The sequence below is a fragment of the Hordeum vulgare genome, chromosome 6H (assembly GCF_904849725.1).
Source record: "Hordeum vulgare subsp. vulgare chromosome 6H, MorexV3_pseudomolecules_assembly, whole genome shotgun sequence".
Classification (NCBI taxonomy): domain Eukaryota; kingdom Viridiplantae; phylum Streptophyta; class Magnoliopsida; order Poales; family Poaceae; genus Hordeum; species Hordeum vulgare.
Window position 1 is genome coordinate 478,026,231 of NC_058523.1, and position 26,171 is coordinate 478,052,401.

The 26,171-nt window shown below is 49.4% G+C and overlaps 1 protein-coding gene across 2 annotated transcripts; it reads right to left on the reverse strand.

Annotated features, from left to right (window-relative positions):
* Window positions 1-463: 463 nt before the first annotated feature.
* On the reverse strand, window positions 464-7,949 carry LOC123401912. 2 transcript variants are annotated; one of them, XM_045095776.1, is made up of 8 exons: window positions 7,717-7,949; window positions 5,391-5,457; window positions 5,158-5,226; window positions 5,007-5,068; window positions 4,824-4,913; window positions 4,627-4,748; window positions 3,083-3,140; window positions 464-957 (listed from the first exon to the last, which is right to left on the reverse strand). In XM_045095776.1, exons 3-8 carry the CDS (start codon window positions 5,222-5,224, stop codon window positions 757-759), a joined length of 600 nt encoding a protein of 199 aa, XP_044951711.1. In that variant the 5' UTR covers window positions 5,225-5,226; window positions 5,391-5,457; window positions 7,717-7,949; the 3' UTR covers window positions 464-756. The 2 variants fall into 2 exon arrangements, with proteins under 2 accessions (XP_044951711.1, XP_044951712.1); XM_045095777.1 differs by having other exon boundaries at window positions 5,391-5,686.
* Between the last annotated feature and the right edge of the window lie 18,222 nt (window positions 7,950-26,171).

A 26,171-nucleotide genomic window follows, 5' to 3' on the forward strand; every position in this document is an offset into this window, starting at 1 on the left:
CGTCACTTGCCGAAACGATTTTAAAGTCGATATGCAATCGTCTCGCAAACACTGAGCTGGGCTGTACAGATGCGTTTCCTATAAGAACAAAACCTCAGGGTTACACCTTACACGAATGCTGGGCACCAAGCAAAGCACAGAATTAAGCCTAATATGATTATTAAAGCAACAAAGTTTAGTGTGTTTTCGACTTCAGAAGTCAAAATAACAGCTTCATAGATGTCAGTGGCAGCTGTCCCATTTGCGAGACCGTGGAACTTCCAAATGCAACCGCAAGGAGACCTCACGAACAAAACAGGGAACAGTAGATGCAGCCTCACCCTCCCACCGCCACAAATGTTCCAAGACCGGGAAGCCGCACAACGACCGCCCCTTGATAGCTCAAGAACCACCTGCGTCGAGGGAGAAGCAACATAGGAGAACAGCTGCTTTCATGAAATTATTAGAAAGATGAACGCAGCAGTTCACCTTTGCCATTTTACTCTCATCTGGCAGAGTACGATACTTATCAACCAAAGCAGTCAGTAATATACCAATTCCCATATGTAATCATACGGTAGGAACCAAAGGACTAGCAAACAATTTACATTGGGAAATTGAAACAAAAACTAGTAGAAAACTGCCTATAAACTTCGGTTAAGATTCTGCTCACAGCTTGCAGAGAATACAAATGGCCGGGTAGAATTCCAGGGGTGAGGCGGCTTCTCCCTTCCGAGGAATACGAGTGATAACAAGGGCTTTAATGTTATGCCGTGCTCATCGGTTACCACCACCACTGCGGACACCATATACCCCTCTGCCTCGCCGCTGCTGCTGCTGACCACGCCGCTGCTGGTTAACCTGATGGCCACGGGTAGCATTTGACTGCTGCGGTGGCATGATCCTCATCCGCTGCTGCTTCATCTGTGCAAAGAGCGCATCCATTGTCCTTGGAGGCTCATTCTGCATCTCCTTACCCTAGCAATATAAAGAAAATAATATTAAATATGCTAAAAAAAGGTATTAGGTGGACAACAAATGCACAAATATGAAATGTTTAGGTAGGGTTTCATGTCTCATGCAACTCAAGAAAACCCAGCCTGTGAAAGTAACGTCCGTCATACAAAAAGTACTTGAGAAAATTACCCAATAAACATTAAATGTAGGACACCAAACGGCAGAAACCATTTATATAGATTAGAACAAAAAAAGGTTGCCCTAGAAATAAGAGTATACTGCCCCCTCTGTATGGTTTTATTGGCAGGGCAGCAGGATTCAGCGGAGCACAGCATTAATTCAGTTTCCCCGTCATTAATCACGGTTAATTGTGGTTAATTAATCCCAGCACGATCGCTACTTGCCCACTCCCCTGCATGAGCTCACCCTTTTTACGCGCGCAGCAATGGGGGAGATGAAAGCCCGGAAAAACGGCAAGGATTATCTCCATGTATACGAACTGCCCAGTAATTAAGTGCGTCGAGAAACAAATAGAAAGAAAAATCGAACGGCATTGCCAAGCGATCGAGGGAGCGGCCTTGGAAAAATGGATGTGCCTACGTTGCTCTCTGGCCCAATACATGCGGACAGAGGGAGTACTGATTAGGAAAAGAAATGATCATCTACCATCTCAATCCACTTGTTCACTATACAGATAAAGTACAGGGAAAACTTTATTCTGAAAGACAGCACACTCAATACAATATGTAACAGCCCACTGGGTCTCTTCAGAACCCAGGAATTAGAAAACGATAAAAAAGGAAAAAAACACATAAATAAGATATCAGTATATCACATATACTATGGTTTCCTACATGATCTCAAAACAAAGGAATATTGAAGCAGTGTGCTTCGATGGTTCACAGGAAATAAACGCAGGAACTGTGATTGCATGAGGAGAGTCGATGGAGACAAAAGAGAAAGTGTACTGGACTTCTGAAAGGAAAAGGAAAATGAGGTTTAGCACATACTCCCTCCGTCCCAAAATAAGTGTCACTGATTTAGTACAACTTTAGTATAAAATTGCTTATTTTGGGACGAAGGGAGCATTAGATTTCCTATAGAATTGCAGGTATAGGATGCATCCCACTGGAATTTGACAGACAGAATCCTATATCCAAAATGCCAAGGGCTGGAACAACATTTGTGCGAAGTACAATACAAAAGGGCGCTTAAAATGCTAGATGTCACTCTGCAAAGAAGATGCTATTTTTTTATAGTGGAAATGCAGGCAAAGCAAACACGCATCAAGAGATGTTACTAGGAGTTGGGTATAATGTCGTTTTTTAAGCAACTTTCCACGCATGCACAAGAATACCTTCCAACTCCTAACCATCATAAATGAAAAATATTATCATATGCCAGTCTAGTTTTAACTACTCCAATCAGAGAAAGATATGTCTAAATGAGTATTGATGTCTTCCAAGTAACAACCAAATCTTATAACTAGCTCCACTACCTACCATAAAATGCATATAAACATCTATTTTGTTTTCCTTAGATAGCCATCCCCGCAGTACTCTTTACTCTTTATAATAGCAAACTGGTACGATCTCTTCTGTAAACGGATCCCCGTCAGTGATCACCTTTAGCAGGCATATATATGGCCACGGCATACACAGGACGACAAACAAACTTCGTGGGTTTGATATCTGGCAAGTACCTTCACCTAAACATGTGGAGTATTAAATACCTCTAATACCAAGCAATACTGGTAATACGTAATACTGGATAACTGATCCAGATCAGCATGGCCTATTATTATGAAACAAGAACTGAGTCTTGGTTCCACCAGTATCCTTTGTTGGAAGTAACATTTTCTCTTAGCACGATGTTGTTGAAGAAGCATGAAACAAGTGAAAAGGTTGGCATCAAATACCCAGACAATCAGAGTGCTAATTAGATAAGATTAGCTACTAGCTGTGCTGCAATGGTGCCCCCATTCCTACAAGGTAGAGAACTAAAGCCAGTGGACAAATAGACCAACAAGGTTTACACACTAAATAACAACAAAATTGAAAGGCTTATCCTCAAATAGTTTATAATGAAAGACCAATGATCATAGTTTATATTGCTAACTCTACTTCCATTTCAAATCAATTTGTACCTTGCTGTTCTGAAGAGCCTCGCTTACGGGCCTCCTCTGTGCTGAGGTAGACGGGCCACTGCACACAGAACAAAATATTAGTGGCCCACATGAGGAGTTACCTCAAGTACCAATAATCGTGTGAAACAGAGAACCAAACAGGTAGTTGTAATGGTCTGTGCTTCATTCATGGCAAGGCAAAGCACAATCACCATAGTCTTCAAAATAAGAATTCTCTATGCTCTTAATCAGGTGCACATACCATGTTTTTGAACAAAGCAAAGCAATAAAAATGGTAACTATAACTGATTTCTGATCAAAGACTGCATATATATAGATTCCACTTGATCCATAAGGCCTCAACATCCTATACAGTTACATCCACCAAATTTGAATGCAGACAATCCAACAACTTTCCCAGTCGACACAATTTTACTGCTTGGTCGGACCATTAAGCTCATAATAGCAAGTTAGACTGCTGAGACAGAATCAACCCAAAGGCATGCTAGGAATCAGGGAAAGTGATCACATATGTTGGCCGGAAAGGTAGCCTCCATACAGCACAGCGAACTGGGATGATTCTTGACAAGAAAAATCATGAGATCCATGATATACTATCACCCAGCTGAACTGCGGAAACATGGCTAGCTTCTTTGCTGAGAACTAGTGAACAATTGAAAACACAGAGCACTTGCTGATCGAATTCCAAGATGGGCACTGGAAATAATGCACGACGCTATGATACAATCAACCAGGCATATGAGAACAGCAGCAAAATAAATTACTGAGACACAGCATACCACAATTTTGTTGGTGTGAACACACTAACCTACATACACATTTTCATGAACAAACAAACGCTTATCGTCTGCAGGATAGAGCTAGTGATCAAAACCGGTCATACAAAGAATCTGTGGTGTCCAGTGGGCAGTGGTATCAGATGCTAGAAAGTATCATATCCAGCTCCTACCAAGTCAGCAAATGAGAACAAGGTTGACCACCCAAACAAATAGTGTTGACCACCCAAAATAACACCAGTCCAACTGCTAATACATCATAAATAGCCTTTTTGTATGTAAGGAAACACCAGATGTACATCCAAGGTCTTCCAGCAGCTTCACAAATTTGACCATCAGCCCATCACAGCCAGAATAAAAGTAATCCATAGCTTTGTGAGTTTACCCTTAGATAACCATCCAATCCAATATGATCTGCTTAGTTTACTGCAACTCTTATTCATCGGGTATTTCTCACACTTCAACCAAAAAGTAGACCTTGTGCCACAATACTACGAAGTTGGTTGATGTTTAAACTTCCATGTGAACCAATGGAATACAAATAGCAGCAAAATTAATATGGGTTCGACAGAAACACCAGCACCATAACCATTCTCAGCCAATAGACCCAAAGGTGCACAAGTCAAACTATTTAATGGGTCCTTGAATGCCACCTTATCATTAATCAATAAAAGAACCATTGTTTACCTGTTCATAATTTGTTTGTTCAGATAAAGTTACTAGATTAACTACACAAAGACAGATAACATTGTAGTGATTGGTTGATACCTTGGTTTGTTCCATCTGTCAGCCCTACCACGCACAGGCATAGTAGCAGCCTTGTTTGCAGCCTGCTTTGTGATTTGGAACTGATTTGCATCAAGATTTGACCTCCTTTGTGCCAGAACACCCTAACAAAAGAAAGCAACATTAGAAAACCAACATAAGGCAATCGATAAACAGTAACTTAGAGCGGCATAACATACTTGTCGGATAGATGATCTAGACTCATGAAATCGCTGAACCTTTGCCTTCCCTTGATTACTATTACCATTCTGGAAAGGACGCTTTTTTACCTGTTATTATAGGAAGTATGGTAAGTATCAGAAGTTGGCAGTACATTAACAATGTAAAGGAAGAGGGGCACTTAAATGAACTATAAGGCCTACCTGCTGTCTAGGGGCTTTCTTGCCTGCAGGAACTTTTTTCTTTGACATCTTAATAATATCCTCTGTATGAACACACAAGAAAAACCATGAGCTAAGTTAATCTCCAAGACATGAATCTGTGTCACAGAAAAACAACAAATAAATAGCATACCCAGAGTCATGTCCATCTTTTTCTCAGTAAAGGCAATAGCTTCAGCAGTGAGTGGCACTGAATCCATATCTGAAAGCAATCAGGGAATGCACCGATACGGACATGGGTATCAGTATCGCCGACACAGATACGTAAATTTTCCATTTTGGAGAAGCACCAATATGGGGATGCGTTTTGCTATTTTTTTAGTTCACACAAAAAAAATTGTATAAAAGCTAGGAACAGCGGATTACCTTGTTTGCTACTCTCCTAAGGATGATGAAGCAGCTCCAAGCCTCTCCAATTGACAATGCTGATGCCCTGTTCAACAGGGATAGAACTAGACTTTAGTAAGTGTAAAACTAATATGGAGCAGCCAATCAAATCATTAGGGTGTGATTGGTTCAGATGAAGATTTTGGAAAAACTGCTGTGAACTGTGGGAAAGCAGATGTGAGCTGAGAACTGTGAGAAAGTTGACAGTTGTTTGGTTGGAACAACAGAGAAACTGTGGATTGAGTTTGAATAGTCTGTAAAGCCCCCTGATGACCCTGAAGGAAAATTTCATTTATGTGAGTTCTAAATTGTAGTACTACTACACATGTTCTTTCAAAGTTGAAGAGGTTTCTGAATTTATGTAGTTTTGCTCCAATTCACCAACATATGCATTTCAACTTTTACAGAAAATTCATCATATTCATACAAATTCTATACATGGTTTCGTGTCATTTGTAGCATATTTTCACCCCAAAAAAATCAAACTTGTGACTTGTACATGGACACAGATTTAAAATCAAAGCATATTCATTCTTCCAAGACGAATATCAAGGACTGGTGACACGATGTAACAGAAAGCGATGATCAGTACCAACCATTGAGCCAATGTTCAAAAAAGCGGAAAGCGGAAGCGAAGCGGAAGGCCACAGCTTGGAGCTATGGGGCGCTTAAGCTTTTAAATAATATTCACAGGAAAATAAACATAGCACATAAATAATTGAAATAGCATGTAAAATGCAGTTCACACCAATGTAAGCACACATCAGGTTCACAAAGCAAGCAAAATAGCAGGTAAAAGCCTGAAATGGAGTTCATTTTCAAACAAACATAGCCTAATAATAAGATAAATGACATGTTGCCATCAATAGCCCAAGCAGAAGCATATTTCACCTGTCTAGAAACATAAACAATAAAAGAGAACTTGAGGAAACAGACATTGCCCCTTAGTTTTGGATTTAACAACAGGTACTGCATCTTGTGTTTGCATAAATGAGTGCATGGAGTATTTATGTGTTGTAGGCAATTTCAACGGTGTGAACCTAAGAATAGTATAGTATCAAATGTTGTCATTCGCCGCCGCAACAACTTCTCATTTCCCCTCCCTTCTAACCCTAGCCAAAAAAAACAATTTCGGCACTGCCCTTGTGATACGGAGCATCCCATGATCATCCCCATGGATACACCCCCAACACCTCAAGTTACAAGTGGTCCCATGACAAGAGTCCACGCACGTGCCATTGAGACCAAGGTGACATCTCTCCTTAAAGACTATTCCTATACAAATGGAACGTGGGTGCTACCTCAAGCGGAAACTCTGTGCATGCTTAGGTACCAGGATCAAGGCCTCCAAGACACTATGAAAATGGACTCGAAGATGAACGAGCGAGAGGACCAAAGGAAGGGCAAGTCTTCCGGAGCCCGGAACTTCTGGCCTGCCCGGAACTTCTGGCCTGCCCGGAACATCGACAACTTTCTGTCAAGCCCGGAACCCGTCCGGAACCGACCCGGAACGTCTGGCCTGCCCAGAACTTCCGGACCCTGCTAGTCCCCGGCACCACGAACTGCGTCAACACTAGGGAAAGCCCGGAACCAGCCTGGAGCATGCCCAGAACTTCCGGCCTGACCCGGAACTTCCGCCTGCCTGTGCGCAGTCACGCGGGCCCGAGTGCCCATGTACCCCTTTGGCATCTATTTTTGAACTAGACTATAAATACTCTTCTCCTACCTTCGGTTTCGGGTTAACTAATGTTTTAACAAACTCTTGTTGAGCTTAGCTCCATCTACTATCCTCCTCCCATAGAGATGTCCTCCATGTGAGAAGATCCATGGTGATGCCAAGGCCCCTATCTAGGGAAGATCCCCTTGTGGATACAAGGCCCCTCTCGTAGGGAAGACTATCGTTATGTGTATCCTTTCGTTGAACTTGAATCATGTATCCCCATGTGTGTATGTGGGTCTAGTGGATGTGTGATTGAGGATTGTTCTTGAGTTCTTATGTTTCTCTTGATTTTTTCTTCCCCCCCCCCCCCCCCCTCCAATTGTGAAAAGATCGACCACCGCAGGTGTGCCCCGTATCACCTTGTTACCCCCCTTTCCCCTGCCGCCTAGTCGATTTCAGCTCCCACCCGAAAGAATTCCCAGTGCTTTCACTCGCCTAACGCACACTAAACCAGCGCTAGTGATAAATCACCACCTAAATCCCGCTAAAATTTCACCTAGCGTTAAAACTATGTGACGCGGCGCAGGAGGGATGGAAGGAGTAGGAGGGAGGAGGAACGAGGGAGGAGAAAGGAGAGGTGGTTACCTTGTGGCGCGGCGCAGCTCCGGACGGCCGGCGCTAGACGAATACCCGCCGGGGCGGATGGAGGTTCGCACGAGGGAGGGCGGAACAGCAGGAAGGGCCTGCACGAGTCCTGGAGGGAAGGGGGAGGGGGCAGGGCGGCGGAGACTCCGGCCGGATGGCGTGTCAGGCTTCGGCGGCGACGCACAACTACAACGACAGCCGATTGGAGCCCGGAGCACGAGATTAGGTCAGGACTGGAGAGGGGGGGAAGAGATATGGGATGCGTCCGGATCGCGAGAATTTGGGAAACAGTGAATTTTGCAAATTTTTAAGAGGAACTACGACCGGACACCTCAAATCTTAAACGGATTGGTTTTTTTTAAGCAACTCTAACCGGCCGATTCAAACGAACAGTTATTTTATTCGCTTTTTGTCCGTTTGGGTCGACTCAACGGACACTATGTCCGCTTCGCCATTTGGATCGGCGCAAGCGTCTAACACTTTCCCGATCCATTTTTACCAGCGTGCGAAAAAAAATATAAAGTATTTGCAAAATAATAAACACGCATAACTAGACATTAAAATACGAGGCAACCCTAGGCGGCGGCGGCGACATCGTCGGGGCCGATGAGGTCGATCAGCGTAGGCGCACGGCCAGCCGAGGGGACGCCGTGTTCGAGAGCGCAGCTGCCTGCGCCTCCGTCGTCTGTCCCGCCGACGCGGGCTGTGATGGTGGCGGTGCCAGCACAACAGAACAGGCACGCTCCTCCTCCTCCATCTTCCGCCGTTCCTCCTTCTCCAGCTCCATCAGCCGAAGGCCTTCGACGAGTTGTGCCCGCATGTGCTTCATCCTCCAGTGCTCGAGATAGGCTTGCTCGTGTTGCGGTGTCGTGCCCAGCCAGATGGGCGGCGCACTGACAAACTCGCGGACGCGGCCGGTCCATTGGTAGACCTCACGCGGCTCCGTGGGCTCGAACTTCGGCGGAGGTGGCACGACACAGTCATTGGTGGCCGACAGCGCGATGGCCTCCGCGAGCTGCTGCTGGTACGCCGCCTCCTCGTCAGCCTTGCACCACTCTTCCTCCTCGCTCTCGTGGAGCACAGCTTCCAGCGTCGCCTGGTAGGCAGCCTCAGCCTCTTGGTCCTCGTCGCTGATGACAGGCGGGGGCAGCGGCGGGCCTCCTGGCTGCATGTCGCGCACGCCACGACAGCGCTGCTCCTCGTGCTCGACCGTGAACAAGAGCTCCCAGTTGGGGGAATCGACCACGTATGCAGGGTTTTGCCGCTGCTCCGGCGTCACGAAACGCCAACGGCGACTCACCTCCTGTTGGGGATCGTAGTAATAATTCAAAAAAATTCCTACGTCACACCAAGATCAAACTAGGAGAAAACCAGCAACGAGAGAGGTAGAGCATCTTCATACCGTTGAAGATCGCAAAGCGGAAGCGTTACTACGAATGCGGTTGATGGAGTCGTACTCGTGGCGATCCGATCAAACACCGAACGTTCGGTGTCTTTGCGTTCAACACACCTACAGCCTGGGGACATCTCCTCCTTCTTGATCCAGCAAGGAAGGGGGAGAAGTTGAGGGAGAACTTCGGCAACACGAGGCGTGGTGGTGATGGAGTTTGTGGCTTTCCGGCAGGGCTTCGCCAAGCACCGTGGAGGAGGAGAGGTGTAGAGGTAGGGCTGCGCCGAGGGAGAGAGACACGTATGTATGCAGCCCTCCCAATACCTCCATTATATATAGGAGGGAGGGAGAGGGGGTGCGGTCACCCCTAGGGAAATCCTAGGTGGTGCGGGAGCCCTAGATGGAGGAGGGGGCAACGCCCTAGGGGGTGGCTTGCCACCCAAGGCAGCCCCCACGCCTAGGGTTTGGCCCCCCATGCGCCTTGGGCCTCCTCTTAGCCTCACACCAGGCCACCAGGGGTTGGTTCCCTTCCCCTTTCAGCCCATGTAGCCCTCCGGGACCGGTGGACCCCCGGTACCCTTTCGGTGGTCCCGGTACAATACCGATAAACCCCGAAACTTTTCCGGCGGCCAAAAACGGACTTCCCATATATAAATCTTTACCTCCGGACCATTCCGGAACTCCTCGTGACATCTGGGATCTCATCAGGGACTCCGAACAACCTTCCGTAACCACATACACAATTCCCATAATAACTCTAGTGTCACTGAATCTTAAGTGTGTAGACCCTATGGGTTCGGGAACCATGCAGACATGACCGAGACATCTCTCCGGCCAATAACCAACAGCGGGATCTGGATACCCATGTTGGCTCCCACATGTTCCACGATGATCTCATCGGATGAACCACGATGTCGAGGATTCACTCAATCCCGTATGCAATTCCCTTTGTCTATCGGTATGACACTTGCCCGAGATTCGATCGGCGACATCCCTATACCTTGTTCAATCTCATTATCGGTAAGTCTCTTTACTCGTTCAGTAACACATCATCCCGTGGCTAACTCCTTAGTCACATTGAGCTCATTACGATGATGCATTATCGAGTGGGACTAGAGATAGCTCTCCGTCACACGGAGCGACAAATCCCAGTCTCGATTCGTACCAACCCAACAGACACTTTCGGAGATACCTGTTGTCGTGGGTATAAGTCTGACAGTAGATGTGTAGGGTACGAAAGGATGGGCAGAGCCTTAGCTACGGCGAGGTTGTATGAGTTCAGGCCCCTCTACGGTGGAGGTAAAAGCCCTACGTCTCAGTGCTCTTGGGAGCTTGATGTCGAGTGGAATATGGATTACAGTGAAATTGCTAACCCCTGTACCAGTGGGAAAGGGCGGCTTATATAGAGTGTGCTGCCCTTCACAACGGTTAGGTGCACATGGGTGGTGTAGTGGCGAATAAATGCCTACGTTACAGGTAACGTATGCCTTAAATGCTAATAATGGTACATGAAAACGTATGACCGTTGCCCTCCAGGGGGGTTACGATGTACAGAGTGGAATCCAGTCGGTAAGTTTGATACGTTCCGAATGCTCATCTCCGACTGGATGATAGAGGAATCATCACCGACTGGATGATGGGAAGTCCTTAATTCAGTCGGAACTGACTAAGGGCCTTGTCCCTTATGAAGGGTAGTCCTTGGGTAGGACCTATAGGGCAGGCCTATGACCCTACCCTGGGACTATAACCCCATCATTAGTCCCCGAATGGATTGGGGTTGGAACGATGAGACGATGCTAGGAATACGGATCCGACCGGTATGGATGCGACTTTGGCGTTGCTTGCCTCGATCCATTTTATCCTCTTGACCAGTGATCCGAGTGGATTTGTCTGTGAAACGAACCATCAGAGACCGAGTGCTTCCGTGGAATCTTTTGGCGTGACCGGTCAACTAACAGCGGTGGATTTTCTGGGATCCTCAAATTTCGGTTGCCGTGCGCTCAGCGGGGGTGACGACATCGTCATCGAGTAGTTTCTGCCGCCTTGATTACCGCGCCTTCATCTCCTCCACTAATATCCCAGTAGCCGGTCGGGGGATAAGATTTCGGGGCCACCTACTAGTGACCCAGTCGGAACCTTATTTAAACCTCCCAAGTGAGGGTTTCTCGTTGCGCTCGCCTGATAACTCGCACTCGCCCCGCTTCTCCCATAGCTCCCTGCGCACTCCACACCTCCTCCTTCCTCTCCTCCCCTGCGGATCTGCAGCCTCCACCATGACGAAGGGGCAGACGAGCAAGCTCGAGTCGCAGAAGAAGAAGAAGAAGAAGGCGGCTCCTGTTCAGCGGCGACAGCGTGCTCTGCCGGCGGGTTGGATCCAGGGGGATTTCCTCCCTTCCACGGTGACGAAGGATGACCTGCTGGAGCTGGTGGAGCAAGGTTTGATCGAAAACAAGTCGTGGAGGCTGCCGGCGGAGGGCGAGACGGAGCCGGCACCCCAGGAGGGGGAGCGCGTCTTGCTGCTCAGTCACGTGTACCGAGGCTTCTCTCTGCCTCCTCACCCCTTCTTGAGAGGTATCATGAACCACTTCGGGGCACAGCTCCACCATTTTCCTCCCAACGCAATAGCTCATCTTTCTGCCTTCGTCGTGCTTTGCGAGTGCTTATCGGTTGTCCTCCCCATTGGGGGCTCTTTAAGTACATCTTCTCCGCTAGATCCCAAACCGTCAAAAGACTTAGCCAGTCGGATGATAAAACCCATCTCCTCCAGCTCTGCGGGGGCTTAGGCTTCCAAAAGAAAACGAAGAGTAGCTATCCCGCTCTCCAGTTGTCCGAATCCGTTAGGAACTGGCAGTCGACTTGGTTCTATTGCCAGGACGTTGCTTGCCCGAATGCCACGACTGGACTGCCAGCTTTTAGCCTAGACCGACCGGCTCCGCCCAGGCAGCTTGCGCTCACGAAGATGGAGAAGATCCAGATTCAGCCTCTGGTCGAGGAGCTGATAGATGTCGTCCGCAAGGGAGTCACCGGCACGGATCTGTTGGAGATTTTTCTGGGTCGGCGCATCCAGCCTTTGCAAGCCCGACACCACGCCATGTGGCACTACACGGGGCCTGAGGACTCCACTCGGACTCACCCCGAATGCGTGACCGGGGAGGTTGTGACGGCGTGGGTCCGCAACATCACAGGCGCCTGCGATAACCCCAGAGGAGCCCGACGAGTGAAGCCCTTCCGCGCTGACAACCCTCCTCCGAATGAGGTGAGGATATCTTGCCGAGTGCTTACAATTCCCTTAGATTTGCCGCTTTTTCTTGCATCACTGTCTGACGTCTGATGTTGTCAACTGTATCTTGTGCAGGCGTGGACCAACTGGTATTCTCCCGTCTCGAACGGGAATCCGGCTGAGGAAGAGGAAGGCAGCCAGGAGGGCAGCGTGGAGAGCGCCGAGTACGTCTCCGACAGTGGGGAGACGGAGGAGGAGTCCAAAGAGGAGGAGGGGGAAGATGGGGAGCAGAGCTCGCCACCCCCACCACCAGAGCCTCGAACTAAGCGTCATCACGAACTCGTGACTCCGTCGGCTCCTCCAGCGGCCCCGAGTGCCCCGCCAGCTCCTCCCGTGGTTCCGAGCGCCTTGCCAGCAACTCCCGTGGTTCCGAGCGCTCGGAGCACAAAGAGGACCAGGGACGCTGCTGCCGAGCCCGCGGGCCAACCTTCCAAGGTGGCCAAACCGAGTGGATCCAAGCCTCGGAAGGCTTTGCCTCGGATGAGGATCACCGTTCCCGTTGCCTCAGTGTAAGTGTCTTGTTCTCCTATCTTCTTTCAGTATTTGATTGAACTCATGCTTATTGGTCGAGTGGATTTTACTCGACAGAGCTGCTACCTCCGCCACTTCTCCGCCACGCCAGGAAGACGATCCCATGGATACGGACAACGTTGCCACATCCCAGCAAGGTACGTCGTGACGACTCCGAGAGCTTACATTATTGTTTCACGAATTCTGTCTTTGATCTTGCCCTTTTTTCTGTGGTCTCACGTCGTTCAGTCGGGCTTCCTTCAGAGGTGATTCATCTGGAGGAGGACGACCAGAAGAGGTCCGAGCAAGCTTCGGTGCCTGTCCTTGAGGTTGTTCCATCTGCTACCGCTCCCGCCATGGACGCGCCGCCAACCGAGACGATGCCGTCGACTGAAGCGGTGCTCATCGCGGCTGAACCGACTGGAGCAGGACTTGGGATGCCGAAGGAGTCTCTTGTCGCGCCAGGTCCGTCGATCGTCCAGTACGATGTCCAACGCCTCCCGGAAGATCAAGTGGGAGCTTCCAAGGAGGCCATGGTGCAGGTGGATTTGATGGCGGGTGATGCCAAGAGTGTGTACGACTCAATCGCATCTTTGTACAAGCGAAACTTGGAACTCCGGGACGATATCCGAGTAAGTGCGCTAGTAAGTATTTGCTTTCGTCTTGTAACCCACTGGGTGTTTAAGCGATATACTCGGATACAGTAGGATTATCTTGCAGTGGGTTCACTCGATATACTCGGATATAGTAGGATTATCTTGCAGTGGGTTCACTCGGAGTGAACCCAGTGGGTGTAGTCCCCGAGACTTCTGTCGAGTGCTTGCACCGGCAGTTGTCTTTATATACATTTTCTTTAACTTGATCGGATCAAAATTGATCTGTCCGAATGGTACCGGAGGGAGCACTCGGAGGCACCTTTTGGAAGTAGTCCCCGAGAGTAATTTTACTCAGGTCGGGTAGTGGTAGCCTTGTAGGCTTGTTTTTGTTATGCAGCTCAATAGGGCGGACCTATTCGAGCTTCATGCCAGTGGGGTCACTTTTAGTGAACCCACTGGGTGTAGTCCCCGAGACCGTTGTCGACTGCTTGCGTCGGCAGGGGTCTGAAGAACTTTGGGCTGTTATTGTTTTCCTTGTTGAATGTGTCTGATCTTCTCTTTGCGCTGATTTGCAGAAGACTTGCAAGATGGGATCAGCGTACAATGCTCTGAAAGTTGAAAATATTCAGCTTGCTGCGGAACTAGAGGCAGCTGTGCATGACTTAGCTGGCATGAAGGGTGCTCTTGCTGAACGAGAGAAGTCCTTGGAGGAGTCCCATGAGGCAAACAAGGCATTGGTGGCCGAAATTGAGAAAATGGGTAAACAAAGAACTGAGCTGATGGGGCAGATGAAGGTGATGAACAGTCGTTGCATATCACAGGAGAAGTACGTCAGTGACTGGGCTAGGAAGATGATTGCGCTGCTCGGTGGTAAGTTTATTTCGAGTGCTTGTTGACTTTGTGTTTCATTCTGCGCTTACTTTCTGCTCGTCTTGTCTTTGCAGATTTTTGTATGGACGCTGAGGCTGAAGCAGTTGATGTTGAGCGGTCGGTTATTCCGAACGTTCCACTCGGCGACGAAGCCAATCGAGACATGCTCCGAGCGCACATTCGCCTTGGCAAAGTGGGACCTTTCATCGGTCGCCTGAGAGAGGTCGTCGGCCGAATCGACAAGGAGCTGTGGCCCGAAGACGAGTCCCGACGGGAGATAGAAGGGTTGATAACTCGGTTGGAGGACGTCCCGAACCGAGTGCAGGCGTGGAAGAAGTCTGTCGCTCGCTGCGGTGCGGACGTGGCGTTGTCGCTGGTCCGAGTGCACTGCAAGGAAGCTCGCGAAGAGAAGCTGAAGGTGTTGCAGGTCGCCAACACGAAGAAGCTTCGATTCGAAGATTTCATGGAGACCTTCCTTGAGAGCGCCACTCGCATCGCAGACGGGATCGACCTCGACACTTTCGTGGAGCCTGACAGTCCCAGTGCCACTCCTGACGATGCTTGAAAAACTTGACCTCGGTATGCCGAGTGGTATTTGTATCAAACTTTGGCCACTGTTGTTGGCCGTCACATTCGTGGTTCGGTGTGGATAAGCTTGATCTACACCGAATCGACTATCGTTGAACCAACTTTCAATTCGAATTGAATATTTTGCTCTTCCTTCGCCAAAAAATTGTTGACATGTTTTTGGCTCGTGGTTTCTATTTGGCGTTTCTTGGTGAAGCCAGTGGCAAACATGCGGAGCATGTAGTTGTCAGTTGTCTTGACATCTGCATGAGCCTCAATGAGGGTCTGCTAAGCTTCCGAGTGGATCTGTAGGATACACTCGAAGGGAGTCTTTTTACTTAGGTGATTCTGGATCGCAGCTAAGTCTCCGAGTGCGGCATGTCGTGCGCACTCGTAGCGAGTTGATACTCATGTAGTTGTCAGTTGTCTTGACATCCACATGAGTCTCGATGAGGGTCTGATAAGCCTCCGAGTGGATCTCGAGGATACACTCGAAGGAAGGTTTTTACTTAGGCGATTCTAGATCGCAGCTAAGTCCCCGAGTGCGGCATCTCGTGCGCACTCGGAGGGAGTTGATACTCATGTAGTTGTCAGTTGTCTTGACATCCATATGAGCCTCGATGAGGGTCTGCTAAGCCTCCGAGTGGATCTCGAGGATACACTGGAAGGAAGCTTTTTACTTAGGCGATTCTGGGTCGTAGCTAAGTCCCCGAGTGCGACTTTTAGTGCACACTTGTAGAGAGTTTGTACTTAGGCGATTCTGGATCGCAGCTAAGTCCCCGAGTGCGACGTTTAGTGCACACTCGGAGAAAGTTTGTACTTAGGCGATTCAGGATCGCAGCTAAGTCCCCGAGTGCGACGTTTAGTGCACACTCGAAGAAAGTTTGTACTTATGTGATTCCGGATCGCAGCTAAGTCCCCGAGTGCGACGTTTAGTGCACACTCGGAGAAAGTTTGTACTTAGGCGATTCTGGATCACAGCTAAGTCCCCGAGTGCGACGTGTAGTGCACACTCGGAGAAAGTTTGTACTTAGGCGATTCTGGATCGCAGCTAAGTCCCCGAGTGCGACCTTTAGTGCACACTCGGAGAAAATTTGTACTTAGGCGATTCTGGATCGCAGCTAAGTCCCCGAGTGTGACGTTTAGTGCACACTCGGAGAAAGTTTGTACTTAGGTAATTCTGGATCGCAGCTAAGTCCCCGAGTGCGACGTTTAGTGCACACTTGGAGAAAATTTGTACTTAGGCGATTCTGGATCACGGCTAAGTCCCCGAGTGCGACGCTTAGTGCACACTCGGAGAAAGTTTGTACTTAGGCGATTCCGGATCGTAGCTAAGTCCCCGAGTGCGACATTTAGTGCACACTCAGAGAAAGTTTGTACTTAGGCGATTCTGGATCGCAGCTAAGTCCCCGAGTGCGACGTGTAGTGCACACTCGGAGAAAGTTTGTACTTAGGCGATTCTGGATCGCAGCTAAGTCCCCGAGTGCGACGTGTAGTGCACACTCGGAGAAAGTTTGTACTTAGGCGATTCTGGATCGCAGCTAAGTCCCCGAGTGTGACGTTTAGTGCACAGTCGAAGAAAGTTTGTACTTAGGCGATTCTGGATCGCAGCTAAGTCCCCGAGTGCGACATTTAGTGCACACTCGGAGAAAATTTGTACTTAGGCGATTTTGGATCGCAGCTAAGTCCCCGAGTGTGACGTTTAGTGCACACTCGAAGAAAGTTTGTACTTAGGCGATTCTGGATCGCAGCTAAGTTTTTTTTTGAGACCAGAGTCTGCCAACGCGGAAGAATCTTGAATCTGGAAAAAATCAATCTTCTTTGTATTACTTCAATGATACTTGTTCCATGCTCGTGGCTCATCCGTTTCCCTGTCGAGGTTGTATAATCGATATGCACCGTTGTTCAGCACCTTGGAGATGATGAAGGGTCCTTCCCAGGCGGGAGCCAACTTGTGAGGTCTCTGCTGATCCACTCGGAGCACCAGGTCGCCTGCTTGGAATGTACGACTCCTGACGTGCCACGCGTGAAATCGCCGCAGATCTTGTTGATAAATGGTTGAGCGAGTCAGTGCCATCTCGCGCTCTTCTTCTAGAAGATCCACTCCGTCTTGCATGGCTTGCTCTGCTTCGGCTTCGGAGAAGAGTTCGACTCGTGGAGCGTTGTGAAGCAAGTCACTCGGAAGGACTGCCTCTGCTCCGTAAACGAGGAAGAACGGGGATCGCCCTGTAGATCTATTTGGGGTTGTGCGGAGACCCCACAACACCGAAGGCAGCTCGGTGACCCATGTGCCGGCAGCATGTCCTACTTCTCGCAGTAGTCGAGGCTTCAACACTTGAAGAATAAGTCCATTCGCCCGCTCTGCTTGCCCGTTTGTTTGGGGATGCACCACAGATGCAAAATCCACTCGGATACCTTGGCCTGTACAGAAACCTTTGAATCTGTCCGAGTCAAAGTTTGTGCCATTGTCAGTGATTATGCTGTGCGGTACCCCGAATCTGGAGATGATGTCCCTGACAAACTTGATGGCCGTAAGGGCGTCAAGTTTCTTGATGGGCTTGGCTTCAATCCACTTGGTGAACTTGTCGACTGCCACCAACAAATGTGTGAATCCACCTTGGCCAGTCCTGAATGGACCGACTGTATCTAGTCCCCACACTGCAAACGGCCAGACAAGAGGGATTGTCTTCAGTGCGGATGTTGGCTTGTGAGACTTGTTCGAGTAGAATTGACAGCCTTCGCATCAGTCGACCATTTCCTTCACCATTTCATTCGCCTGCAACCAGAAGAAACCACCTCTGAATGCTTTGGCGACAATTGCTCTTGAGAAGGCATGATGACCGCAAGTTCCCGAGTGAATTTCTTCCAGGATTGACTGCCCCTCCTCAGGGGAGATGCATCGTTGAAGGATGCCTGAAACACTTTCTTTGTACAACTGGCCATCAATGACGGTGAACGACTTCGACCTGCGGACGATCTGTCTGGCTTGGACCTCATCTTCTGGTAATTCTCGCCTTAGGATGTACGCAATGAACGGCACAGTCCAATCGGGGATGATAGCAAGAATCTCCATGATCAGATCAACCACAGCGGGGACCTCGACTTCAGTCAGATCTGACGAGCTGTTTGGTTGTACTGGTTCCTCTGTGAAGGGATCTTCTTTAACTGAGGGAAGGTGTAGGGGTTCGAGGCAGACATCACTTGGGACTGGTCTCTGAGTGGATCCAAGTTTTGCCAATTCATCTGCTGCTTGGTTTTTCAGTCGCGGAACATGGTGGAGTTCCAAACCTTCAAACTTTTTCTCGAGCTTCCTCACCGCATTGCAGTATGTAGTCATGGTGGGGTTCCTTACGTCCCACTCCTTCATTACTTGATTAACCACCAAATCTGAATCGCCATAGACCATCAGGCGACGGACGCCGAGTGAGATGGCCATGCGCAATCCATAAAGGAGAGCTTCGTACTCTGCCTCGTTGTTGGAGGAATCGAAATGTATCAGCAACACATACTTGAGCTTGTCACCCTTTGGCGATATGATCACAACGCCAGCGCCGGAGCCATTCAACATCTTGGACCCATCGAAGAACATTGTCCAATGAGCCGAGTAGATGTGAGTCGGTTGTTGTTGTTCTACCCATTCTGCTATGAAGTCAGCCAGAGCTTGAGACTTTATAGCTTTCTTGGCCTCGAACTTGATGTCGCAGTATAACATCTCCATTGCCCACTTCGCCACTCGGCCTGATGCGTCCCGATTGTGGAGGATTTCCGACAACGGAGCATCAGAAACGACAGACACCGAGTGGTCTTGGAAATAATGAGCCACCTTCTTCGCAGTCATGTGAATCCCGTAAATAAGTTTTTGATAGTGGGGATACCTCTGCTTGGAAGGAGTCAGGACTTCGAGACATAATACACTGGCCGCTGAACCTTGTATGCTTTGCCTTCTTCTTCGCGTTCGACTGTGAGAACAGTGCTGACGACTTGATTTGTAGCAGCGATGTACAGAAAAAGGGGTTCTTTACTGAGCGGAGCAGTAAGAACCGGCTGGGTGGAAAGTAGGACTTTGAGGTCGTCGAATGCGATTTGGGCTTCGTCTGTCCACTCGAAAGTATCTGATTTCTTCATGAGTCGATACAGAGGTAGCGCCTTCTCGCCGAGTCGACTGATAAACCTGCTCAAAGCCACTAGGCAACCTGTGAGCCTTTGAACATTGTGTATTCTGACCGGCCGCTCCATTCGGACGATGGTCCCAATCTTTTTGGGGTTGACATCGATCCCTCGTTCGGAAACGAAGAAACCGAGTAACTTTCCGCTGGGAACACCGAATGAACACTTGGCTAGGTTGAGCTTGATATCGTACCTACAAAGGTTGGCAAATGTTTCTGCCAAGTGAGTCAGCAGGTCGGAACCTTTGCGTGACTTGACTACGATATCATCCATATACGCCTCCACATTTCGACCGATCTGGTCAAGGTGGCATTTTTGTATCATGCGCATAAAAGTTGCTCCTGCATTCTTTAAACCAAATGGCATAGTGATGTAGCAGAAGCACCCGAATGGGGTGATGAATGTTGTTTTTAATTCATCGGGGCCATACAGACGGATCTGATGATAGCCCGAGTATGCATCAAGGATTGACAAATGCTCGCAACCTGCAGTCGAATCGACAATTTGATCAATGCGGGGGAGCGGGAAATGGTCTTTCGGGCAGACCTTATTGAGATGCTTGAAGTCGATGCACATTCGGAGAGACTTGTCCTTCTTGGGCACCATGACAACATTGGAGAGCCACTCCAGTGGTGTACCTCACGAATGAAGTTGGCTGCCAAAAGCTTAGCCACCTCTTCTCCGATTGCCTTCCTCTTGTGCGCGGCGGACCGACGCATGCGTTCTCGGACAGGCCGAGCAGCAGGATCCACATGCAGTCGGTGCTCAGCCAACTCCGTGGGTACACCTGGCATGTCAACGGGCTTCCATGCGAAAATGTCCTAGTTCTCACGGAGGAATTGGATGAGCTCGGCTTCCTATTTTGGATCGAGGGTGGTGGAGATGTTCGTCGGGGCAGCGGTGTCGTCCGTCGGGTGGATGCTGACCTTCTTCGTTTCTCCCGCCGACTGGAATGCGGACTCCGAAGCTGGCTTCTTCGAACGCATCAAGTCAACGGGGTCGGCTGTCTTCTTGTACTCGTCGAGTTCGAGGACAGCCATCTGCTGATCGGCGATCCTCAAACCCTGCTGCAGACACTCTTCGGCCCGCTGTCGATTGCCTGTGACAGTGATCACACCTTTGGGACCTGGCATCTTCAGCTTCAGGTACACGTAACATGGACGGGCCATGAAACGCGCATACGCCGGACGGCCCAGAATCGCGTGGTATGCACTCTGGAAGTCCACCACCTCGAACGTCCGCTTTTCCTTGCGGAAGTTCTTGTCGGAGTCGAAGACGACGTCCAACGCGATTTGGCCGAGTGACTTGGCCTTTCGTCCAGGGAAAACTCCGTGGAACTGCATGCTGCTCTCGCTAAGTTTGGACATCGGAATGCCCATCCCCTTGAGAGTGTCGGCGTACATGATGTTCAAGCCGCTACCGCCGTCCATGAGGACTTTGCGCAGTCGGACTCCTTCCACCACCGGGTCGACGACCAGAGCCTGCTTCCCTGGGGTGGGCATGTGTGTTGGATGGTCTGACTGGTCAAAGGTGATCGCAGTCTGAGACCATTTGAGGAACGTGGGGTTGCTTGGGGTGGCCATGTTCACCTCCCTGTTCACCAGTTTCAGTCGACTCTTGCTTTCCACGTCAGCAAAAATCATCAGTGTTGCATGGACTTGGGGGAACGGATCCTCCTTGTCCTCCTCATCCTGTTCATTGTCCTTTTCACTCGGCTGCCCTTCGCCAAACCCTTGGATCAGGAGGTGACATTGCCGAGTGGTATGCTTCGGAAATATGTCGTTGCCTTCTTCATCCATCTTCGTGTGGATGGGACATGGCTGATCCAGGATGTGGTTTCCGAACTGCTTCTTCTTGGGGGTGAACTGAGCCTTCCCCTTGCCCTTGAACTTGGCATTGGTAACGGTTGCGGCCTCTGCCTGCGGAGTGGACGGTGCTTTCTGCTTCTGCTTCCGAGTGTTGTTCCCATCTCCGTCAGCGACTGCTTTATGTTTGCCGCTACGAATGCGATCCTCTTCTTCGCCATTGGCATAGCATGCTGCTATATCCATCATCTTGCTCATGGAGATGTCGCCTGTCCGACCGAACTTCAGGTATAGATCCATGTACCGCACGCCTACCTTGAAAGCGCAGACTGCTTGGTGCTCCGTGACGTTCTCCACCGTGTGGTAGAGGGTTGTCCAACGCTGGATAAAGTCGCGCAGGGGCTCATTCTGCTTCTGGACACAGTGCTGGAGCTCCACGAGACCAGCATGGCGTTTGCACGTCCCTTCGAAGGTCCTGATGAAGACTCGGGCCAGATCTGCCCAGCTGTAGATGCTTGAAGGGGCTAACTGGTTCAGCCACGCCCGTGCCGAGCCGCCGAGCATCAGGGGGAGATGTTTCATGGCGACCTGGTCATCTCCGCCACCGATCTGGACTGCCACTCGGTAGTCATCCAGCCACGTTTCTGGCTTGGATTCTCGTGTGAAATTGCTGATCCCCGTCGCCAATCGGAAGTTGGGAGGGATGTTAGCCGAACGAATGGCCCGACTGAAACACTCGGGACCAGAGACGATGGTCCTGCTTCCACTCGGGCGGTCTCTATCGTGACCATCATGGTGGGCTCGGCTCCTGTCGACCTTCCTCTAGGCGACGTATCCTCTTGCGTCGGGCCTTAGATCATAAGTGTCATCGACCGAACGCCGATCATCATGATGTCGGGGCCCGTAGGGCCCACCCCGCAGAGGGGTGCGTGAACAGCGACGATTTTCGGGATTCATGGAACGACTGCCTCCTCTGTGTCGCTGATGAGAATCGGGGCTGAAAACTGACCGATGCGTGTTCGCGTGAACAGAACTGTTGTGGATCCTGTTGTGCGACTGGGAGACCGCCGAATTCTGCTGCTCCGCCGTGTGCAACAGGGCACGAATCTGCTTGATCCCTCTGTCAGCCTCTGAATCAGTTGGCTGGAGGGAATCGGCTATCTTGGCGGCGACAGCCAAGTTGAGGACGGGTGTGCGGAACACCTCCACGTTGCTCTGACGAGTGCATCGACTGGCAGAATGGCGGGGCTGACGGCGAGCACCGGATGTCTCGCCGACCTCGTGCTCGTTCCGACCAGTTTGGCGGGGACTTTCATGGGAATTGGCCATGTGCACTTCGGCTGCAGGCCCGCGACCCACGTACTCGGAAGGCAACTTAGTCGGAACCGAGTCCGAGTGCTGGGACGGCGGCGCAACTACAACCGACTCGAGGACCGCCACTTGTGAAGACGCGTTCTGGCGCGCCTGGGCATGTTGCACCCAACGCTAGAGCCGCGGACGGCGAGACCGCTTGTTGTGACGCGTGACGGGGGCGTAGATCGACATCGGAGCCGACTGCTGGAGAAGAAGGATGCCGCGGGGGCCGGCACGAAAGTGCGTAGCCCCGCGACTCGGGAGCGCCTCGACGTCGAGAGGGGCATCCCGAAGCCATGCCGAATCATCGACGATGAAGGAGAGAGCACCGAAGAGGATCTCATGACCCATGCACAAATCTCCACCGGATGACATGATGAAAAGATGTAGTCGCAAACTCGCCGGAAGTCGCTTAGACGCCTGCCCCACGGTGGGCGCCAACTGTCGTGGGTATAAGTCTGACAGTAGATGTGTAGGGTACGAAAGGATGGGCAGAGCCTTAGCTACGGCGAGGTTGTATGAGTTCAGGCCCCTCTATGGTGGAGGTAAAAGCCCTACGTCTCAGTGCTCTTGGGAGCTTGATGTCGAGTGGAATATGGATTACAGTGAAATTGCTAACCCCTGTACCAGTGGGAAAGGGCGGCTTATATAGAGTGCGCTGCCCTTCACAATGGTTAGGTGCACAGGGGTGGTGTAGTGGCGAATAAATGCCTACGTTACAGGTAACATATGCCTTAAATGCTAATAATGGTACATGAAAATGTATGACCGTTGCCCTCCAGGGGGATTACAATGTACAGAGTGGAATCCAGACGGTAAGTTTGATACGTTCTGAATACTCATCTCCGACTGGATGATAGAGGAATCGTCACCGACTGGATGATGGGAAGTCCTTAATTCAGTCGAAACTGACTAAGGGCCTTGTCCCTTATGAAGGGTAGTCCTTGGGTAGGACCTATAGGGCAGGCCTATGACCCTACCCTGGGACTATAACCCCATCACCTGTAGTGCACCTTTTATAATCAGCCAGTTACATTGTGACGTTTGATACACCCAAAGCACTCCTACGGTATCCGGGAGTTGCACGATCTCATGATCTAAGGAAATGATACTTGACATTCTAAAAGCTCTAGCAGACGAACTACACGATCTTATGTTATGCTTAGGATTTTGTCTTGTCCATCACATCATTCTCCTAATGATGTGATACCGTTATCAATGACATCCAATGTACATGATCATGAAACCATGACCATCTATTGATCAATGAGCTAGCCAACCAGAGGCTCACTAGGGACATATTGTGGTTTATGTATTCACACATGTATTATGGTTTCCGGTTAATACAATTATAGCATGAATAATAGACAATTATCATGAACAAGGAAATATAATAATAACCACTTTATTATTGTCTCTAGTGCATATTTCCAACAGTCTCCCACTTGCACTAGAGCCAATAATCTAGTTACATTGTGATGAATCGAACACCCATAGAGTTGTGGTGCTGATCATGTTTCGCTCGTGGAAGAGGTTTAGTCAACGGATCTGCGACATTCAGATCCGTATGTACTTTACAAATATCTATATCTCCATCCTGGATGTATCCCCGAATCGAGTTGAAGCGGCGCTTGATGTGCTTGGTCTTCTTGTGAAACCTGGGCTCCTTGGTAATGGCAATAGCTCCAGTGTTGTCACGGAAGAGAGTCATCGGGCCTGACGCACTGGGAAACACTCCTAGGTTGGTGATGAACTCCTTTATCCAGACTCCTTCTTGTGTTTCTTCCGAAGCAACTATGTACTCCACTTCACATGTAGATGCCTCCACGACGCTTTGCTTGCAACTGCACCAACTGACTGTCCCACCATTCAAAATATACACGTAACCGGTTTGTGACTTGGAGTCATCCGGATCTGTGTTGAAGCTAGCATCGACGTAACCCTTTATGACGAGCTCTTCGGCACCTACATAAACGAGAAACATATCTTTAGTCCTTTTCATGTACTTAAGGATATTCTTGACCGCTGATACGTCCTTTTGCATCATGTTTTCATGTTGTTATTTATCGCTTCTTTGGTTGTTAGTTTACTTCACGGTACTATTATTATGCCTTTTGTCTTTTATTTTGCAAGGTTTACATGAAGAGGGAGAATGCCGGCAACTAGAATTCTGGACTGAAAGTGGAGCAAAGTTGAGATACCTATTCTGCGCAACTCCAAACGCCGTAAAAAACAACGAGGATTTTTTTCCCGATTTATCAAAAATACTGGGCCGAAGAAGTGCCAAAGGGGGGCGTGCAGGTGGCCACAAGCCTGCACGGCGCGACCACCCCCCCAGGCCGCGCCATGAGGGCTTGTGGGCACCCTGCAGGCCCACTTGCCCCCTCTTTTGCTATATGAAGGGTCTCGTCCAGGAAAAAATCAGGGAGGAGCTATTTCGTGGTTTCGCCGCCGCCACGAGGTGGAACTTGAGCAGAACTGTCGGCGAATACTCACAACATATGCCATGGGTAGTCTAAAGTCGATGAGAACCGAAGGGACAAAGGTGGATGCTGGGAACGAGGTTGGTACACGCATGGGACGCACGATGTACCCAGGTTCAGGGCTCTCCGTAGAGATAATACCCCTAGTCCTGCCGAAGTGTTTGATGTGTATGAACAGAGTATAGAGTTGCTCCTAGAGCTATGTTGGGAGGAGGAAGAGGGGAGCAGTCGGCTCGTCTCTGCCTCCCTCTGTGGTGGGTGAATGTAGGGTGTTGTTCGACTATGGAATGATCGGGCCCCTTGCATGGAGGGCGACCGGGGGGTTTTATAGACGAACCCGCCGACCTACAATATGGATAAAGAGTACAAGTGTGGGACCCGGCTGGCAGCCTCGCCGGCTGGCCAAGGGCCCACTAGAGTCTTGTCTTGTTGCTTGAGGGGCCCTCCGGCTGCATGGTCTCGATCGGCAATGGGACCCGGCTGGCAGCCTCGTCGGCTGCTCATATTGATCTCCCCAAAGAGAAGTTGTTTAAGTATCCTCCTCCTTTAGAAGTCAATGTAGTTAAATCCACTCCAGTTGAAGAGAAAGTCATTGCCTATAATGATCATGTGTTCCCAGTGCTTACATTGAGAAACCACCTTTCCCTGCTAGGAGAAAGGATCATTCTAAAGCTTCAACTGTGATACATAGAGGCTATATTAGAACATCTACACCCCTAAGCAAATTAGAGTTGAACCTAGCATTGCTATTATCAAAGATCTTCTGTCCGATGATATTGAGGGACATAATATTCACTTCTGTGAAGATGCTGCTAGAATTGCTAAACCTCACGCTAGAGACAAACATAGGCATGTTGTTGGCATGCATGTGGTTTCTGTTAAGATAGGAGATCATTGTTATCATGGCTTATGTGATGTGGGTGCTAGTGTTAGTGCAATACCTCAATCCTTATACGATCAAATCAAAGACGAGATTGTGCCTGTTGAGATAGAGCCCGTTGATGTCACTTTTCAGCTTGCCAATAGAGATACCATCAGCCCTGTGGGAATTGTTAGGGATGTTGAAGTCTTGTGTGGTAAAACGAAGTATCCTGCTGATTTCCTCGTTCTTGCTACCGCACAAGATAGCTTTTGTCCCATCATATTTGGCAGACCTTTTCTCAATACTATCAATGCTCATATTGATTGTGAGAAGCAAATTGTCACTGTTGGGTTTGAAGGTGTGTCACATGAGTTCAATTTCTCTAAGTTTGGTAGACAACCTCATGAAAAGGAGTTGCCTAGTAGGGATGAAACTATTGCCTTAGCCTCTATTGTAGTGCCTCCTACTGATCCCTTAGAGCAATACTTGCTTGAGCATGAAAATGATATGCATATGGATGAAAGGGATGAGATAGATAGAGTTGTCTTAGAACAATATCCTATCCTTAAGAA

Coding starts and splice junctions, on each gene's coding strand:
- LOC123401912 (XM_045095776.1), bottom strand. CDS start 5,224: ATGGATTCAGTGCCACTCACTGCTGAAGCTATTGCCTTTACTGAGAAA. Junction 4,749..4,823: donor CTAGATCATCTATCCGACAA/GTATGTTATGCC, acceptor TTCTTTTGTTAG/GGTGTTCTGGCACAAAGGAG. Junction 958..3,082: donor AGGCTCTTCAGAACAGCAAG/GTACAAATTGAT, acceptor TTATATTGCTAG/GGTAAGGAGATGCAGAATGA.